At 36.8% G+C, this 19,510-nt stretch overlaps 1 protein-coding gene across 1 annotated transcript; it reads left to right on the plus strand.

The window, feature by feature from the left end:
- The first annotated feature begins 3,636 nt into the window (after window positions 1–3,636).
- On the plus strand, window positions 3,637–18,248 carry crispld1a (cysteine-rich secretory protein LCCL domain containing 1a). Its single transcript, XM_027176167.2, has 15 exons — window positions 3,637–3,919; window positions 4,508–4,800; window positions 9,297–9,415; window positions 9,616–9,748; window positions 9,872–9,987; window positions 10,381–10,481; window positions 11,348–11,479; window positions 12,151–12,211; window positions 12,792–12,858; window positions 13,583–13,713; window positions 13,800–13,843; window positions 13,934–14,006; window positions 14,185–14,260; window positions 15,117–15,250; window positions 15,951–18,248. The coding sequence occupies exons 2-15, from the start codon at window positions 4,564–4,566 to the stop codon at window positions 16,000–16,002; spliced, it is 1,476 nt and encodes a 491-aa protein (XP_027031968.2). The 5' UTR covers window positions 3,637–3,919; window positions 4,508–4,563; the 3' UTR covers window positions 16,003–18,248.
- Window positions 18,249–19,510: the final 1,262 nt, after the last annotated feature.

Consider the following 19,510-nt stretch of genomic DNA (forward strand, 5'->3'; position numbering starts at 1 on the left):
CTCTGGTAGATGAGTACAGTAATTATTCTGGACAACCACTGAAAGTTTGAAAAGATACTTAATTCATGCCTTCCTTGTTCTCTGAGAAATGATGGGACCAATCGAGCCATGGTAGGGTTTGGAAGATGCATGGTGCAGTGTTGGGTGTAATACATGGTTTAAGGTAAGTTTGCACTGTTATGTTTGGGCTTTGAAGTCAAGCATAATTGGATTAAATATGATTCGGGCAACTACAGGAAGACAGTGAAGGAAGCATAGCAATGGGGTGGTGTAGCGGAACTTGGTGAGGTTAAAAATAAGTCATGCAGCCTCATTATGGACTGGTTACAGAGGTCAGATATGGCAAAGAGGAAGACCTGACAGAACCATGTTGCAGGAGTTTATTCTTGGTGACTAAAGCAGCACCTGAGTGGCCTCTAGGAATCAAAATGCAACAGTTGTTTGTCCATTGATACCCTGTTTGTGTGCACTAATTTTGAAATTTTTAAACCTAAGGGCTGTCTTTGGAGATCACAAGAACATGACATGGAGATGCATCTCCATTGATGTACAGCAGCTCAGATAGAGTTTGAGCTGATTACCTGCATCCAAGAGGAGATATCTGTCAGACGTGCTGAGATCTGTGGAGAAACACAAGTGTCTCAGGGATGAAAGAATATCATGAATTGAGTGTCATCAGCATAGCAGTGGTTTGAAACTGATCTAATTGAATGAACTCTTGAGCAGCCTTAGATGAAAAAAACTAGTAGAGTCTGCATGGAGCGAATGTGGATGTCACCTGATATGACTGAGCCTCCAGGTACAGTAGGAAGCAAACCTTAGCCATTCTATGCCACAAATTAGTTAAGGAAAAAAGAGAGAAGGGACAGAGGTGGCACAAGTGCTTAAGGCTCAGAGTTGCTCAGAAGCTCAGGGTTCAAGCCCCAGCACAGCCAAGTCAAGCCAACATTGGGCCACCCATCAAGGCCCTTAACCATCTGTAGCAGTAATAAAGGCTTCTTCTTCAATTCTAATATCGGTGAGGATGGACAAGACATTTTTGTGATTAACTGTATCAAAGGCTTATGAAAGGTTAAGGAAGATGAAAATTATATTGATATGGTGTTAACATTTATAAATGTCTGCCATTTGGATTATAGTTATACGGTGGTAATTGCTCAAACAGTTAAGACATTAGGTTGTTAATAAGAAGTTTGGGGATTCAATCCCAGCACTAAAAAGCTGCCACTGTTGGACTCTTAACCTTCTTGCTCTGGGACACTGTATCATAAGCCCAGCATGCAAAGTTAAGATATGCGAATAAAAGTATTTCACATTGTATATATGACAAATAAAAGCCTTTTCTTCTCATAAGTTGTTCCTGGACGTTGCAGACACACTTTTTCACAGTGACTAACCAGCTAATTAGCTTGTCTTTCATTGAATGTCTTAAGGCACAAAAAGACAAACTACTCATGCTAAAATGCTAATAAGTTAAAAACCGGGTTAATCCACATCTGAATAACTTGAGGAATTTGCATCTATTAAGGTGTCCAGAGGGAACCAATGAAGGATAAATAGAAAGTGGGTGTGGGTACAACAGAAAAGTTTTGTACTTACCATCCAAATAGAGCTGTAATGCTTTAGGAGCTACAAAGGAGGGCAGCAATGAGCAAGCCATTTTAGAGTTTAACTCTTCATAATGTCTGCCTGTCACTCAAAAAAAAAACAACCTAAAAAATGATCAAATTGTTCTTTGGAGAACTTAATAACACCCGACAGCCAACATTCTCTCTTCAGTGCATTGGTAGACACATATGTACCAGATACAGTATTGTGGAATAGTTTTAGGGTCATGTAAAAAAAGTGATTTAAGTGAAGTATACAAAATACTCTAAAGAGCAAAAAACAAATGGTTGAGTTATAGACTTGCTCTCAGTCACATGGATCTCGCACATACAGCAAGCCGTAATGATTTTTTTATCTATACTGTACATTGATCTCGTACCGTCAATGAAATATTTCTTCTTTTTTCTACTAATACAGAGGCCATAGAATAAAACAAACATTTAACTTAATAAGCACATAAACAAACATGCAAACAACCAAGCAAATTCCTAAAGGTTTTTACTACATTATAAATCTTGATGTTTTAAACCCCAAACAATTTTTAAAATTTTACAAATTAATGACCAAGCAAACAAAGAAATAAATAAATTTTGCTTCTCAGAACTTGATGAAAATTGTATCTCTGCTTTCTCAGTATAAGTGATCGCAAATCTAGGTCTCCAATGTCAATCACAGCAATTGTAGCCAATCACAGTGGTCGGAGTCTGTTACACTTCCCTGTGATGCAACAGGAGCAACAGATTTAAAAGATGCAGCTTGCTGACTTCTTGTGTCTCGGAGCAACATTGTGTTGAGATGAGAATTCATGGTTTAAAACTTCCAATACTTCCTAAGCAAATATATTTAAAAAAAAAAAAATATAATAATTAAATGCTACATTTTGTAGTAAGGGATCACTTTGTGCAATTGATTTTCAGCCAGTCTGAATGTTTGTCAAGAAACAAAGGCAAAGTAGCTGATGAGGTACATAGTGCATATGGAAATCATGAATCATAGTTACGATTCATGGATACGAGTTTAATAATACAAACTAAAAATGTGCCAGCTGTAGATTTACACCTTTGTGAGTTTTGCACATGGCACAGGCAGGGGACGGTGGTGTAATTTTAAAGATTTGTTAGTGTTAGAGAGAACTGCAGAATGTAATCAATGAGCAGACCTCTCACACTTAAACATTTCCAAGAGCTGCCCGTCTAAAAATAAATATAAACGGGTAGCTGTTCTTTGTTTGGAGCAATGGTGCTGCTCAGGTTTGGCTGGATTTTGATTAGGCGGAAATGTTTAGCAGTGGGAAATACTGACCAATTTAAAGTTTCCATCTTTATAATAAAGCAAAGCTTTAAATAAAGATTATTATGCAGATTGATTTAGAGCTGAAATGTGAAATTTGTGGTGCTGGTGTGTGGAATGTCATCATCAACTTTATCTGTATTGTTAATGCTTCTTTTTTATATATATATTATTCTTTTTTTAAATAAGCAATAATGTGACTTGGATCAGAATTTGACGAATCAAAGGGGGCATATATCCATGACACTCACACACACACACACACACACACACACACACACACACACACACACACACACACACACACACACACACACACACACACACACACACACACACACACACACACACTTTTTCAGGGCCTTCAATTCACCTAATTATTAATCAATGCTAATACTAAATAGTTAGCTACTATTTTAGGTGTAAATAGCTGCTACACCTAAATATAACTCTAAGTTTGAACTTAATAACCAACATTTTAATTTGAAAATTTAAAAAAACAAGAGAAAACAACAAAACAAAACATGAGTTTCCTGTAATGTCCAAATGTCCCCACAAGAATAGGAATAACTGACAACTGACCATATGAGGACGTTTGGGCTCACAAAGATATTATAACCAGCATGCACACACACACACACACACACACACACACACACACACACACACACACACACACACACACACACACACACACACACACACACACACACAACCATTTCCAGGCTGGCTGTCGGTGCCGTTGGTCTAAGTCCTTCTAAACTCTGAATGGGTTGGATATAGAGGTGTGTTTTTCCTCGAGATATTCGACACCAGAAGCTGAATTCAGCATAAATCCAAACCTGGTGCAGAGCCTGGTGCATTGGTGAACCAGAGGAGACCGAAGAGAAGTTTATTCACATCACGGATATACAGTTTTAACACATTTTCTCTCAGGAAGCTTAATCATAAATTTGAGTCTCACATAGAAGTTGTATGAGCATGATTAACCTGCTGGAGAAGATCTGAGGAATTCCCATAGGTATGCATATGCTTTAATATTAATTTTAAAAAAAGCAGCATTCAAATGCAAATGAAATTATTTTTTATGCTTGCTAAATTTTCAAGAAAGCAAATGATTGAAAATTTTATGTGTGACGTATTTTTTTTAAAACTTTTTTTTTAACAATTTCTGCTGAAATTGCTCATTCATCACACTTCTTAGAACCAATCCCTTAACATAAGTTCCTTCTGGAGAAATTGTGGTGTGCTAATTGATTAGTTCACTATATACAAATTTGGCAGTTAGTTAATGGGATAATTGTAATATCAGAAACTGCACCGCACACTTTTTTGTGAGGTACCTTGATTGCAGCTTAGCTCCAAGTCAAAGTGCACTACTGAGACTAAGCTAGTATTATTTTACCTAAATACAAAAGCAAGCCAATTATCCTAATACAATATTTTTTTCTCTCTAAGGAATTTATTATGCAAATGAAGAAAAGATCGTTAACTTTTCCTTTAAGTTTAGACTGTAAACCAGTCGGTCACAACTAATGCCGCTCTAAAAAGCTTCCATATTTTTACCCCTGGTCTCGATGTGCTCTAATCCTCCTCTTTTCTTCCACAGACATCAAGACGCAGATTTCCAAAGTTTATCTCCTGAAGGTCAAAGGTCACATCACTATGAGTCGCACATGGCTAAGAGGACTTGCTCTTGTTTTTTTATCCCAGAGCGCTTTCTCCATGACTCTCTTTAACGCCACGGAGCTGAGCTCTCTCTTGGAAAAATATGCTGATGAAAGCGGAGCAAAACCCAGGGGGAAGCGGGCAATCAGTGCCATCGATAAACAGGCCATCCTGGACCTGCACAACAAACTCCGAGGTCAAGTTTATCCACCTGCATCCAATATGGAATACATGGTATGTAACTATAGCGTAAATGTTGATTTGTCTCCAGTACAGTGCAGTAATTAGTGCCTAACTGAGTCAGTGTCAGGTGTCACCGTTATTCTAGTTTTTTAGGATTAATGTGAGTGAACAGAAGGTAGTTCTATTCAAATACAGGATTCTTTCTCGAGATGAAGTGAGGAAAATCCTGGATGATCAGGATGTAGAAATACAACTCAGCACATTTCTTGTGACACTCAAGAAGCATAAAAAAATCCCCACTTTTTAAATCACTCTACTTACAATGCTTTAACTTTGCGATCATTTTGCAAAGATCAATGAAACCTGCCTGTTTTGAGAAATTCAGCAATTAGGAAATGCCAGAATTTATGAGCTCTGAGCATAAATCAAGACTCCTTCCAAAAAAATAAAAAATAAACAAAGCCACATTCTCTCTGAAAACTTCAGCCTGTCAGTGTTGTACCAGTTGTTGCTCCATTGTAAGCATCATTGTAATCAATATCATCATCATCATCATTTCACTGATCAATCAGAATCAAGATATCAACAGTGCTTTTGATAGAAAACCTGAAAACATACACTGGTAAAAGATTATTTAGACACAGTCTAGACTCATGTCCATGCATATTGAGTATGTTTATTATATCATATAGAAATCATCGGCATTTAAATCTATATACAACAGCTAATGTAATAATTGGTAAATAAATTATGACCATAAGTCTTTATGAATCCATCTTTGCAAGTCAGATGTAACAGGAAAGATTGCTCTCTCTCACTCACTAGAGTAAAAGTCAAACACCTTTTCAGGAAATCATGACATCACGACATCATACTTCCTGTCAGTGTTGCAGCGATACTTTTAAGGAAATTGAAAACCGTACACGAGATCAGAGAACTTTAAAAGATCTCTTTCACAGTAAACAAAACTTATAACTGAACAGGACACTTTTATTAGTTATACGTGATAGGATTTATATTAACAGTCATATCTGAAAGAGTCTAGTCCTATAGCACTGCAGGAAAAAAGAAGAAGAATGAGAGGAAGGAAAAAAACTGCTCAGCCAGCAAGCCGACTGTGAGCTGTCTCCTATTACGGTTTCAAGTTGGTAGAAGAGACAGTGGATAAATTATGGTTAAGAGGAGGGTGGGCTGGGGGGAAAGGGGGGATAGAAAAAGAGAAAACAGAGAAAGAAGTATAAGGAGCAGATGATGGTGAGGAATAGAGGAGGGAAAACAAAAGGGAAGGAGACTGTGGAGAGGACTGAAGCCTGACTGTGGTGAAACGGCTCATTTTGGCTGATATTACTGTCTGAGATTGGTTTGTTTATTTTTCAATGGGTTCTTTTATGTGCTGCCATTTCTCCACTGTTTACATTTATAAAGCCTCATTAAAGCAGTGGGAGACCGACCACACACACACACACACACACACACACACACACACACACACACACACACACACACACACACACACACACACACACACACTATCCTTTTATTACTATCCTTGTGAGGACCTTCCACTCACCTTCCATGCAATTCCTACATCTCATCTAATCCTACGTTTAACCTCAGTAAACAAAGGAGGAGTATTTTTTGAGTAAGAATGATAATTTTGACAAAAACAAAACAAAACACAACAAACAAGCAAACAGTATTAGTCACAGGAACCAACCAAATGTCCCTACAACAACAAAAGTGTTAGATATTCTAGTCTTGTGTGGACATTTATACCCCACCGATACTTAGGCACCCCCACACATATTGATTTCACTACTTACTTCTATTACTTGCTCTATAGGGACATTTGCCTTCCCTGTTCCTTTTCACACATAATCACTCAACCTCACTGGCCAGCTGAACACTGGAAAAACATCCCCTACTTTTTTGCAATGCTACCGAGTTACAGAAGTTTTTGAGATGCTTTTCTGTTCACCATGGTGGCACAGAGTGCTTAGTTGACTTATCACAGCCTTCTGGTCCTCTCTGACTCGTCTGGCTATCCTCCTCTGTGCTCTCTTATCAATGAGGCATTCCTTGGAATACTCTGAAATAACCAAACCAAACTGGACACTAATAACCAGGGCATGCTTCAGAGTCCATATTCCATTCCATCCTGATCTGTATCTCCATACATTGAACCGCTGAGGCAGAAAGAGAGAGAGAGAGAGAGAGAGAGAGAGAGAGAGAGAGAGAGAGAGAGAGAGAGAGATGAGAGATTGATTTTATGATTGATGATACATAGATCTAATGCTTATGGGATAGTATTTTTAGAAAGTACTTTACATTGTCTGGTTCTTTTCACACATTTTCATTTGTGCCATATACACACTTGTTCTTTTCCTCACACACTCATGCCCTCACTTTCCTCTTTTACTATTTCTTCTACCCCCCCTGCAAGAGGAAATGAGCTCCTGCAGGTTCATGGGAATTGTTTGTACTTTCTTGGAATGTGACCAGATGAGAAAAACACTCGATGCAAATGAGGTGTTAAATGAAATAAACACTAGTGTGTCAGTGAGTGTGAGAAGGACCTTGTTTTCTTTACAGAGCGGTCAGCTTTTGGAGGGTGTTTCCTGTTCTGGGGGTTTTAAAAACAGAATAGTTTTACTGGTCTGAATACAATATTGAATCTGATTGCCAAATGTATAGCCCTCGATGTGGTACCTAAACATAAAGTCGTTAAAAAAATGATGGAGAGGAAAAAATTTCATTTAGAACGAATTGTCTGAATCAATAAACAGACTGTACTGTTTATACTATACGGTTTATTTTACTATACGGTTTAGTTTCCAGGTCTCTGGAATATTAGGAGGCACACCTTGATAATTTACCTGCATGAACAAAAAACTCCATAAAAATACTTCATATTAATGTAGCAGGCTAAAAAACAGCACTTAAGCTCCCCCTACTGCTGCAGTCTAGTTTAATGTTTATCCCATTATGGTTGCTATGTTGTAGTTTAATGCTAAAATATTAGTTTGCTACAGTTCTCTAATCCCTTCCTCAGGCTTAGAACATATTGTAAGTCTCTCCTTATAAACATGTCATTAATACATTAAGTTCATATTACTACATGGTAGTCATTGTGGTTAAGGTGTAGGACTGCCAATTGGAAATTTGTGAGTTTTAATCCGTGGTCCACCAATCTGCCGCTGCTGGGCCCCTGAGCAAGGCCCTTAACTCTCAATTGCTCAGTTGTTTAAAAATGAGATAAACATAAGCTGCTCTGGATAAGGGTGTCTGAAAAATGCTGTAAATGGAATAAATGAGAAAATGAAAGTCAGATTTATACAAAATCCAGGAGATAAAATCAATGGCACAACAAACAATTTATGAATTTGTACAGTGCAGTAAGATGTTGGTTGGGAACATAAATGATTTTTTATACATAATGAATATGAATAGACTTGTGTTCAGTGCTCTGTCTCCCTTAACATTGCTCTGCTGCTATGGAGGTTACTCAGCAGTCGCCAATTTATTTATGGTTCATCCGCGTTATTCAATTATTAATAACCTCATTTGGAGAAGGGCCTTTACAAACCACCACACATCCCATTTCCAGGTGTCAAGAACAGAATTAATGCCTCATGCAGCTCGTTTCGGAAAAAAAGCTGCTATTTTAGGCAAAGTTATTGGTTCCGATTTGCAATTGGTCTGGTGCTTTGGGACATCCAGCAAGGCCAAAAGTGTGAATTGTGAAAGAACTAGCTCGTTGTGTGCAAGCAAATATTGTATAAGTGTATGAGAGGTGAATTAAACTAAATGATCCCCAACATAATTACAGTTCCTTCCTGTTTATTTCCAAAAAAAATAATAAATAAAAAAAATAATAAAATAAGGTCAGCCGATTAAAGGAAAACTTTCATTCCCGAATGGCCCAGGATAGGAACACAAGACTTACCTGCCAAGGAGAACCTGTGCCCACAGAACAGGGGGAAAGGTGGGTGGAAGCCACATATGGTGTGCATTAAAGACTGGAAAGAGTGATTGGACCTCTCAAAAAGAAAAGAAAAGTAAAGAAAAGCAAGCTAAGCTCTAACGTGAGGCAGACAGTGCATTGAGTACGGGTTTTGAAACAAGCCATAGGTTTTTGTTTCATTATTTAATTCACGCTCATTGAATTCCTTCCTGATCTATATCACTCCTGCTAGCACCTTAAGGATGTTGAATTATTTTAGCATCCTGTGTAGTTGCCTAAGGCGCCAGTGTGAAACCTTTTGACTTAGCAACCCAGTGCATTAGCACATTGGTTATTTATCAAGTTAGTTAATCAGTACATCAGCTAGGTATGAACCAAGGTAGATAGTTAGCACAATAAATATGTATTCATTAGTTTCAATACAATAAATATGTATTAATTAGTTTCATATCTAGTTTGAAATCAAGTTAGTAGTTTAGCATCCTGGTTGGCAATTGAGCTATGTTAGTTAGCACTCTGAAATAGCTAGAATGTTAAAAAGTCATGTTTTAAGAAATGAGGGTGAAAATGTGTATGTTTTCAGGTCTGGGATACTGAATTGGAGAGATCTGCTGAGGAATGGGCTGAGACATGTTTATGGGAACATGGACCACAAGGTTTGCTTAATTACATCGGCCAGAACCTAGGAGTTCACTGGGGAAGGTACTGTATGTGTATCTCTCTCTCTCTCTCTCTCTCTCTCTCTCTCTCTCTCTCTCTCTCTCTCTGCATAGCTGTTAGTAATACATTGGTTTCTAACCAGACAAGTGAAGGAAAACATCCATTATATTCCCTCAATCATCTTTTCCTGACACACCTACTGTCGTTAATTCTTATGTCATGTTGTGTGTCTTTTCCTGCAGGTATCGCCCTCCTACATCTCATGTTCAGGCATGGTACGATGAAGTTAAAGATTATTCCTTCCCATATCCTCAAGAATGTAATCCTTATTGTCCGTTCAGATGTACAGGGCCGGTGTGTACTCACTACACACAGGTATCTGAAAATCTTTATTATTCATGAACCCCGATCCAATGGATTGGATTTTTTCCTTTCAGAATACAGTGTTGTGTAGAGTTTAGTATATGCGTGATCAGTGTTTAACCTCATTGTGTGCAGCTTGTTTGGGCAACCAGCAGCCGGATCGGTTGTGCTGTTAACGTGTGCTATGATATGAACGTCTGGGGACAAATCTGGACAAAGGCTGTTTATTTGGTCTGCAACTATTCACCAAAGTAGGTGGAGTTCTAAGATATTTATTATTAATATCTGGACCATATAATTCTCTAAAAGAATGGGAATTGACTGATTTTAGAGAGTAAAGCTTGCAATTAGGACACATTTAGCCTAAATGTCATACAAAATTTAGATGTAATTTATGACCTTTTCATCATTTGGGCAAAAATTTGGAATGCCAATGCCAATGCCTTAAAAATGCCATCTGGATTATAAAATATTCAGCCCAATTGTATCTCAGCAGCCCTTCCCATTCCAGGGTTCCTGACAACGGATAGATCTCCCAGGATAAAAAACAAATCACAGTTGTATATTGAAAATGTTCTTTAACCCACTCATAATAATAAAATGTCAAAGGTGGGTGTAAGTGACTGGGTGTGTGATTTGTGCAGGGGGAACTGGTGGGGAAGTGCTCCATATAAACATGGTACACCGTGCTCAGCCTGTCCACCCAGCTATGGAGGAGTATGTAAAGACAATCTGTGCTACAAAGGTACGATATCACAGCATCCGATCAAACATCAATACTGTCCAAAAAAATACAAGGTAAAAAAAAATGTTTGACTGAACTTTTGGAACTGATGCACACTTTTCTTTGCTGGTGATTATTATTTTTATTCAAAACTATTTAAAAATCGAATTTGAATATTTTTTCATTGAGACAGTACACGGTAATATTTAGGCTCCTATCACACTGTATTAAACGTTAGAAATGCCGAAATTGCTTCAACTCTGAGAGATTTGTGTTAAAAATGCAGTGGGGAAATGGCTTTGGCTCAAGGGGGTTAGGAGCACTGCTAGGATTTAATCCCTTAAATTTGAAGTCACTAGCTGTCAGGGATCCACCAGCCACACCTTCACCTAACACACCTATCACTCCTAGCAGCTCTCCTACCTACTAATGTTCTACACCTGGCACTCATCAGCCTCCAGGCTATATAACCTCCGTTCCCCACCAAGCTCATTGTCCATACTACAGTTTACGCTGATGAACATTGCTGGACTACGCAAGCTGCGTACACAATGTGTCATAGTATTGTTTCCACAGTTTAGTTCTCTTTACGTTATTCTGGTCGTAGCATTCACCAGGTTTTGCTACACCTGGAGCTTAGCTCTGGTTTGCCATTTTCTGCATTTGCCCTTTTGTTTTCTCTATTAAACCTCGTGAATTGCACTTCGGTTTCCGGCACGTTCTTCCGCCTGACACTAGCATCGAAGCTTAGCCACTACACCATCACTATTATGCTTTCAGCCCACTCTGTTTTGTATTTTCGTATTAAAGCATTCTAGATTCTTAACTAATAACATACTACACACAGATTTCCAGATCTGACTCTAGGTGTCCCATTTGATTTCTAGAAGACAATCAATACTATTACGAGGAGACCGAGGAAGACAACGTCATCGAACCCGAAGCGCCGATCACCACAAGACGCCCAGACACACACACTCACACACACAGCGTCACCGTTGTGAGCACCGAACAGATGTGTAAGCATGTTTTGTCTTGAAATGGATGTAAGATTGTGGTTCATAGGAAAAAAATCATTAGAATAATACAAAAATCCCTCCCATTTTTGTCTGGAGCTACGCACATGACATGTCCCCTCAGACCTTGGCCCAAACCATTGGGCTTTATGAAAATGTTTACTTTACATAACAACCTTCATTTGCCCGGATTTGCAATTCATGAAATTATGATCTCATCCGTATATTTACCTATCTTGATAGTTTTCCAGCTCCTTTCTGACATTGCTTTAAAATGTATGTTGACAGTGATAGTGATCACGAATATGAAAGGAAGTACACTGCCAGGGTTTATATATATTACACATTTTCTTAATGTTTAGCAGGTGGGGGTCTGCAATTGCTCTTACTTCTCTACACATTGTCAAACACATATGGTATATAATATTGTGAGCCTGAGTCAGGAATGCAGGATTGGTTTTCTCCTTGCTGAGAGCTCCTTGCTGAGAGGGTTTGCTCGTGGGTAGTTTAAGGTTTTGCGGGATTTAAACGATTTCCTGAAATCCAAGTAGACGAACTCGCAGTACCAAAAATTCCTTCAGAAAGCATCAGTAGAAAAGTGCAAAATGCAAAGTGAAGAATGTGCATTGACATGCAAAACTTTGCTGTGCTGGATCTCTGTTTTTTTTTTGCAGCACAACTTGTAACGTGTGACACGAAACTTCGAGACCAGTGTAAAGGCACGACGTGTAACAGGTACAAACGGTAGCAAAGATAGATTATATACTTCTCAGCACTACCAAGAGCTGATTTTGTTTTTCACTTTCTTAACACTGTTCTAAAGGTTTTTGGTAAATTACTCAAACTAACCAATCACCATTGAGTGATAGTAAGATTATCATTATACATTACTGTATAGAGTATCAGTGTAGAAGAGTCAAATCGGTCAGTACTCAGTATGTTGAAATGATGTCCAGTATGAGTTTATTTTATTTTGTAGGGGCACCAAGTGGTTAAGGCTCTAGGTTGTTGATCGGCGGATAAGCATTCAAGCCCTAGCACTGCCAAGCTGCCACTGTTGGGTCTTTGAGCAAGACCCTTAATCCTCCCTGGATAAGGTTTATGATTACAGCATCAGTTTTTTAGATAGTAATCTACAGTCAGATTATCCACTGAAGTAGATAGGAAACTTGAGCATGACTATTTTGGGGTCATCTTAAACATATCCACAGAAATTCTAAATTGTTTTAGAATTTAATTACTAGTTTAAATAAAAGGTTCTTGGTAGTGCACTCATATTTTTAGGCAACAGTATTGAATGTTGTTCTTGGTGCAGGTATGAATGTCCAGCTGGATGTTTGGGCAGGTCTGCAAAAGTGATCGGAACAGTGTATTATGAAATGGTAAGCACTTTTTTTTTTCTTGTATAAACCTTAGCAGTGATTTGCACACAGATGAAACAAACTCATTCCAATATTTATGGGAAACACACCCATGCTTGTGCTTTTACACAACAGTTCCATATAGAAGAAATGAATACAGAGTAAGTGACATCTTGGACACAATATGGTCAAATGTTTTGTTTATATATTTGGATCCCACGCTTTTACGAATGCTAGCATGTCGGCTAGCTGGCCAGATCACAGTGATTTGTGCATTTATTCAAAGATACTTTTAGTCATATGACCATTCCTTCTTCCTTTTAAATTTCACCTAACTAGCTTTCATAGTTTAATTCAGTTACATTCAGTGAAAGTGAAAAATAAAGTCTATTGATGCTGCTGCTAATATGACTTCAGTAAGTTCTTCGAAATAGGAAATGCAAATTTCTGTGGCAAAAACAAAAGAGCTGATTTATATACAAAACAAAATGTCCCCATGCACTTATATTAAATATTAGCTCACATGGAAGTGGATTGGAAATAACTCTTGTAGAAATTATATGGAATTATACCATGATGGTGAATAAAAAGCATGCCCCATATTTCTATTCCTTTTATAGCTAAAAGAATGTGTACTATAAACCGTATGCATGCAAAAATGCTTTCAATGCATTTGTCGTATTCATTGCATTTGTCAAAATCTTAAGATTTCATCCCAGTACTCACCTAGCATCATCTTTTGCAGCATTCGAGCATCTGCCGAGCCGCCCTTCATTACGGAGTGATTGATAACAACGGAGGCTGGTTGGATGTCACGAGAAAGGGCAGGCAGGAGTTTTTCATCAAATCATACAAAAACGGAGTTCAGTCTCTTGGGTCAGTCGATCAAACAACAACTGATATTGTAAAATTGTTGCTCTGGTGATTATTGTAGTGTAAAGTAATGGTTGTGCTGTTTATAGGAAATATAACAGTGCCAACGCCTTCGTTGTGTCCAAAGTGTCCAGTAAGTCTGAGAAGAACAAATATGCTATAGCTGTGTAAACAGATTATAAATAATGTAGCACTGATTATTTATTTTGTCTGTTTGATGCAGTACAAGGTATTAACTGTGAGACTACAGCGTCTACATTCTGCCCATTTGAAAGCCCAGTTAAACACTGTCCCAGGTAATGAGCCCAGTTTTACATTATCATTAGGTCTCGCTGCAATTCTAATCATATCATAATAGCAATTTACTAAAGCAGTACACTGTGTAATTAAATCTTCTACTTATGATGCTTTATAAAAAAAGATTTGAAAGGGTCAAGGGATTTAAAAACTCACACGTTAATATATGCATTATAGAATTTACTGTCCGCATAACTGTCTGCAAGAACACCCTCGTGTCTCCAGAGTTATTGGGACCAGAATCTATTCAGATGTAAGTATTGAACTTTATCGTACATTCATGAAGTTAACCGCTCAGCCAATCATGTGTTAGTGGAGCAATACACACACTCAGGCAGAGACAGTTCAAGAGCTTCAGTTAATGTTCACAACAAATATCAGATGTGGTCTCTGTAACTTTAAACGTAGCATGTTTTTTAGTACCAAATGCGCTGGTTTAAGTATTTCAGAAACTGCTAAGTTGCTAAACTTTGTATATTTTGGAAATGGGCAGTTTTCTAGCTGAACCCCCCACTCTAACATCCTCACCTTTTTCATGTAACTGCTTCTCAGTTTATTATGTGGTCCTTGTTGACTTCCTATTTTCTCTCAATTAAATCACCTTTACCTGAATCAACTCATAACAAAAGTAAAGTAGTGTTTCATTTAGTAGTGTTTAAGCAGACTTAACATACCAAGTGTACAGTAAAATACAAACAGAATGCAGTGCATCATGGGATTTCTGTTTTTGTAGGCATGAGTGTGAATGGTCTTCTAAAAATTTGTGGATTTTTCAGACTATTTTAGGCAAACACAAATCCACTATGAGTTCAAGTTTATATGCAAGTAAATATTTTGCTTTATTACAGCGCCTTTATTGTAACTTATAAGCTGAAGTATCTGTTTTTTTAAATGTACAGTATATTACTAAAAATATACGGTACTAGTAAATTACTGTACATTTAATAAATGTAATTATAACAGTGAATAAACACCCTTTCTATCACTTACGCCAAATCATTTATAGTAACTAGTAGCTAATTTGTGTATCAAACTGAAAGTATTAGCTTAACGTTTATTTCACTTTCTTTTTGTCTTGCATGATTACTGGTTTCTCCTTTGATCTTCAGAAATCCAGTATCTGCAGATCAGCCATTCACGCCGGCGTGATAAATAACGAACAGGGCGGCTACATTGATGTGATGCCAGTGGAAAACAGGCTGTACTACTATGGCGCCTATCAAAACAACGTTTTGTCTGAGAGGTACACAAAAACCACACAAGACCATTTCATGAGTCTAAATCTGTACAGATTCCCACGAGATCTTTGCTGTTCAAGTTCAGAGATATTCTTACGATTTTTTGTTCAGATTGCAAAGCTAATGTTGAACTTCAAACATAATCAGAACACAGGAACATAATTTAGGCTTTTATTGTACCATGAGAGGCAGGGTACAAGCCTGCGAAATAACTGCAAAGCTGATTAGGAATAAAAACCGTACCAGTCACATTCAAATCTAAAACAACAGATTACAGAACGGTCCAGAAGTCTGCATGCACCTCCAGGCACTGATTTAATTTCATCAGACAATTTTTTTTGCAGCTTATTCTAATTATTTTCATTGAGTTTGCATTGGAACAGAGATTGCACAACTAAAGCTTTGTTGATAGTTAAACACTGTTAAACATATAACTATCACTATAAAATTCTAACACAAACCTAGTAGACAATTTAAAAAATAAGGATATACTTTTGAAACATTGCAAAATCTTCAAGCCCTGAGTGTCCACTTTCATACGAGTCATTATACACCACTTGTGGAGTGACATCTTATCATTTAAACACTACGATCTGAAAACAGGTGGTAATTCCATTTTTTGGTTATTGGTAATAAAAAGTTAAATCCTTGATTAAACTGAAATGTTCAATCGTTCTCAAATGCATTATACTCCATGTCTTGCAGTATGCAGAACCCTCCAGGAGGTAAAGCTTTCCGAGTGTTTGCAGTCATTTGAAAGCATCCCAAACCTGAGTCCCCTTTTGTTCACACAAGTGATTACTGAGCTAAGTACAGTTAGACGGTGGAGAAGAACCAGGAGATCTGTACATATTTGCTATATTTTCTTCTGTTTGTTTTGCGGATGTTATATGCGATGTTTTGTCTTTGTGATGTTCTCATCTTGAATTTATAGCATTTCAGATGACAATTCAATGTATATAATATCCCAACGTCCAAAGTCTGTGTGCATTACTATAATGCTTTTCTCATTTAGCTTGACATCTGAAAGCAGAACACTTAGAATTTTAACATATTCATATTCAATTTCACACAGTTTAACTGCAATGACATTTTGTTTAATAATAGTAATATTCGATAACTATCAATTGTCATATATAAGTGTGTGAAGTTCTTAGTAGTGCACTCAGACTTTTGGACCCAACTTTACATAACATCGAGTCATGGAAAGCATTATTTGGCTTACTGGAGTTTAATTCTTACCCAAACTGCGAAAATGAAACATGAAAAGGAAATCCATCTATACCTGAGCAGTATGTTGGACATGTTGGATTACCGATTTAGAGATACAGGTGGATAAGATGGATAAATAGTGGATGCAGGTGGATAAGATGAAGTTTAATGTCCAGGTTTCCATGTTTAACAACAACAACAACAAAAAAAAACAGAACAATAAAAAGTACATGACGTTGCACCTAAAGTATACTGAGCAACAGCAAATGCTTTTTGGAAAATTACAGTTTGATCAACATCAAATTAAGATATAGTTTAAAATGTGTATTAATAGGATAATATATGTAGCATAAGAATGGAAAAAAATCTAAATAAACAGCCTACAGTTATAAAATTGTCATTTATCTTAGAACAGTTTGCCTTAATTTAGCAGACTGGGTTTATCACTTAGTTCCCATCCTAGTAAAGCTCCTTGGGTAAAAGTATCTACAGTTAAATTGACTCTGTTGTATTTTTGTATTTTCACAAGTATAAGTAAAGGACCAAACTAGCTAATATTAATAATCCAGTCTTTCATTTGTAACTTTTCAGAATGAATGCTAATATGGCCTTGAAAAATTCTAGCTAAAATATTTATCCAAATTGAAGCTGTTCCTTTTTTTTTTTTTTTTTTTTTTTTTTTTGCAGATTGCCTTTGCTCATTCAATAATAAGCAAAGTTCTGCACAGTTTCATTATAATTGGATGTAAATTTCCTTTTAAAAAGCGATAGCAGCTAAGCAAAAGAAATTTTAGGGAAAAAATGTAGAAGTTATTTTAAAGGTCAAAATGAATTGTAAACAATAAATAGCATGTTGTGTTTCTTCTTGTAGATTTACTTGAGGTTTCATTAATAATACTTGAACAAAGTATACATTTAAACTAGCACTTAATTTCAGTAATAAAGGACAGTTTTTCAAGTCCACCCTCACTCGGTCGACCCTTTGAAAGGCACTGTTTAAACAACATAAAGAAAATTAGATACTTGCAGATGAAAACTATGAACAATTTATATATTTTTTTTATTTCATAGTCTCTTAGCCTATTTGATATTGCTATGAAATAGCACTATAGCTTTATGTCTGTACATTATTCAAAATACGTAATTTAGCAGGAATTATACAAATAGCAGGAAAGTGACACAGGATGTAATAAGAGCCTTGGTTAGAAAAGATACAAATCTCCATATTAACATCTCTCTACATTGTGTTCTTAACTCTCAACTCTGCATATTAATTACGAATATATAATAATATCTGCTTATACAGTATCAATATGCACTCCAGTCTTCAGTCATTTTGAACTCCTGCCTTTGTAAAAGGAAATCAGAGCTACCTGATGAATCAATATTCTCAATCCGTTAGATTGTACTATGGAGGATGTCAGCTGTGACGTCCCCCGATTATGGCACATGTTTAGTTCTCAAAAAAAAGATGTTTTGAAGTTTTTGTATTTTTGTCATTGTTTATGTATTTTTATATCAATACAGCTGCTAAGTACTTTTTTCTTTATACCTGAGGTATTGTAAATTAGAATAATGTTTATATTCCTGCAGAGCAGGAAACTATATTTCAATAATTTACGTAACAATTTTTTTTTAAAATATTTTATGTTAACATCATTAAACATGTAAATATTCTGTTTCTATAATTGCACATGAGTTAGAAATATAATTTATCATAGTAGGTATAAATCAATACTGTTAGTATTTAGGCTCGATGCTGTTAATGTATACAGTATGTTCGTATTTGACATTGTTTTCAGAACAAGGCTTTATTAATCCAAACTATATATTGTGTGTCTGTGTTTTTTTTTTTTTTTTTGTCGTTTACAATTTACGAGAGTAACTGCTGGATAACCAATTAGGCTAAATTGCAGCATATATTAGTTCACACAGTATTTCACATATCATATATTACACAGCAGTTTATAAAGATCTTTATTACAGATAATAAATGAAACATAATATTACGGAATATGTTATGCTAATCACCAACTATTAAGCATTTTCAACTGTTCTAGAATATTTCAGAGTGGGTTCAATCCTGTATCTCCCCTGAAGAGGCTATACACAGATCAGCTATAAGATTTAAACCATTAACAGGTGAATAACAGTAGTTATCTTTTTACAGTATGACCTATCAAGGGGTATAATAGGCAGTAATTGAAGTCAGTTCTCGAAGTTGACGTGTCGGAAGAAGGAAAAATGGGCAAGCATAAGGCAACTGACTGGTCAGAGTGGTGAGTACCCACCAAAGTGGTCCAAGGAAGGACAAACTGTATTACAGAGTCATGTTCACCCAAGGCTTATTTATGCTGGATGCTGAATTTGATAGAACGGTAGCAGAACACCCATGCTATAGGGGTCAGAGCTGTTTTGACAGCACAAGGGGGTCCAACACAATACTCAATATTAGGCAGGTGGTTAAAATGTTATGGCTGATTCGTGTATATGCATGAGAAAGTATTGAATGCAGTATAATATAATAACTCTTGAGAGAAATGTCTTAAGCCTATTTCCACTCTTCAACAATAAAGCACAACCATACAAGGATTTGAACATTAATTAATAACAACAATATTCTTGATAAATTGATAAACCGTGACTGCAGTATTAATATCAAAAGCATGTCATATGCATATTTAACATGATGAAGAATGAGCCATCTTTCAGACGTAGGATGGAAGTGTGTGTGTGTGTGTGTGTGTGTGTGTGTGTGTGTGTGTGTGTGTGTGTGTGTGTGTGTGTGTGTGTGTGTGTGTGTGTGTGTGTGTGTGTGTGTGTGTGTGTGTGTGTGTGTGTGTGTGTTTACAGTTACATACGTAAGCATGCCACATAAAAGCTGGGTTGTTTCCATGACTTGGGTGCACTGTATGAAATAACCATTTTTATTTCTGCTGCACTTGCACTATCCAAACCACGGCCACCATTTTTAATTTTAGGTTATAAATAAATAAGTGTGTCTTTATTCCTTTGCTGTGTTTACCATAGCTTTTAGACATTAGGCTGTTTGT

The sequence above is a fragment of the Tachysurus fulvidraco genome, chromosome 25 (genome assembly GCF_022655615.1).
Source record: "Tachysurus fulvidraco isolate hzauxx_2018 chromosome 25, HZAU_PFXX_2.0, whole genome shotgun sequence".
Lineage (NCBI taxonomy): Eukaryota > Metazoa > Chordata > Actinopteri > Siluriformes > Bagridae > Tachysurus > Tachysurus fulvidraco.

What these genes read in the sequence shown, in the direction of transcription:
- crispld1a (XM_027176167.2), top strand. Translation starts at nt 4,564, where the DNA reads ATGAGTCGCACATGGCTAAGAGGACTTGCTCTTGTTTTTTTATCCCAG. An exon ending in GAACAGTGTATTATGAAATG is followed by an intron (nt 12,859 to 13,582) that starts GTAAGCACTTTT and finishes CATCTTTTGCAG; the next exon opens with CATTCGAGCATCTGCCGAGC. An exon ending in AACAACGTTTTGTCTGAGAG is followed by an intron (nt 15,251 to 15,950) that starts GTACACAAAAAC and finishes CATGTCTTGCAG; the next exon opens with TATGCAGAACCCTCCAGGAG.